Source organism: Castanea sativa, chromosome 6 (genome assembly GCF_040712315.1).
Source record: "Castanea sativa cultivar Marrone di Chiusa Pesio chromosome 6, ASM4071231v1".
Taxonomy (NCBI): domain Eukaryota; kingdom Viridiplantae; phylum Streptophyta; class Magnoliopsida; order Fagales; family Fagaceae; genus Castanea; species Castanea sativa.
Window position 1 is genome coordinate 35,263,773 of NC_134018.1, and position 1,518 is coordinate 35,265,290.

Consider the following 1,518-nt stretch of genomic DNA (forward strand, 5'->3'; position numbering starts at 1 on the left):
AGATACTGTAAAATGTTTACAATATAATGTGATAATGACTGTAATTGATGAAATCCAACAACTTAATTTATTTGTGTTTGAATTTATTTTTTATGTGATTGGTGACATGTTAGTTAAATTTAAACTTAAACCTATAGTAAAATTTGTGGTATATTTAACATCACTTAAAAAAAAGGACTAATTATTTAAAAACTTTATATTTTTATAAAATTTTGGGCATTTACAAATAAAAATGGGCCTTTTTTTAGTAGGGAATTTTTTTTTGGTTGTGGGGCCTTAGGCCTAGGCCTAAGTTGCCTAGGCCTTGAGCCGGCACTGGCTAATGGTCTTTGGTGGTACCCTTGAAAGGCATCTAAGAAGCTCATTCGAGAATGGCCCACAGTTACATCCATTAACTGGTCTATTCAAGGCATGGGGAAGGCGTCCTTTGGGCAAGCCTTATTTAAATCCGCGAAGTCCACACATACTTGCCACTTCCCGCTTTTCTTCTTCACGTCCACTATATTGGCCAACCACTCAAGGTAAAACACAACTTTAATAGCCCTTGCCCGCTTGAGCTTGGTCACTTCCTCCCTGACAGCATCAAAATGCTCCTTAGATGAGCGCTGAGGTGATTGCTTTTTGGGGATAGCAGATGGATTGACGTTTAAGTGATGGAAAATGAAGTTCGGATCCACCCTAAGAGCTTCATAAGCGTTCCACGCAAACACATCGATGTTTCTCCTAAGAAATACTACCAACTCCTCCTTCTCTTGAGGAGGCAACTGAACTCCAACTTGGAAGAAGTTATCCTCATCAGTACCAATAACAACTATTTTTAGCTCCTTACATCTCGCCTCTCCTACCACCACTTCCGTGGACCACACTGACACCTTTGATTGCTATAAACCCCGCTCAATAGTAGCCCAAGACTCACCTCCAGCCTGTTGCCTGATTATAGCTACCAAGCATTGTCTGGCCATAGACTGGCTTTCAACTAACTACTCGACCTGATCCCCTGATAGATACTTCACCTTCAAGTGCAGGGTGGAAGGCACATCCCCCATGGCATGGAACCAAGGTCTTACCACAATAGCAGTATAGGGGGAGTGTGCGTTTACCATGATGAAATTCACTTCCATGACTTTTGACCCTGTCTGAACAGGTAGCTCGATTTGGCCCTTCAGAAAGACAATCTTCCCATTAAACCCTATCAGAGGGGAGTCATAGCAGCCCAGGTCCTTGGGCCTTAACTTCAACCCCTTATATAGGTCAGGGTACATGATCTCAGCACTGCTACCCTAATCTACCAACACCCTCTTCACGTTATACCCTCCAATCCTAAAAGTAACTACCAGGGCATCGTCATATGGCTGCAAGGTTCCAACTTTATCCTCATCAAAAAAACTCAAAGTCGGTCAGGCTTCCAATCTACCCCTTTTCAAATCAGAGGGCGAGTTCTCTGTAGATGGCCGAGCTATAGACATCACCCTGGATGGCTTAGAGGCAGTCCTTCCCAGAGCAGCAAGAATGATGCTA

The 1,518-nt window shown here is 43.0% G+C and overlaps 1 protein-coding gene across 1 annotated transcript; it reads right to left on the minus strand.

The window, feature by feature from the left end:
- Positions 1-404: 404 nt before the first annotated feature.
- LOC142639857 (uncharacterized) lies at positions 405-1,262 on the minus strand. Its single transcript, XM_075813993.1, has 2 exons — positions 990-1,262; positions 405-881 (listed from the first exon to the last, which is right to left on the minus strand). Exons 1-2 carry the CDS (start codon positions 1,260-1,262, stop codon positions 405-407), a joined length of 750 nt encoding a protein of 249 aa, XP_075670108.1.
- Between the last annotated feature and the right edge of the window lie 256 nt (positions 1,263-1,518).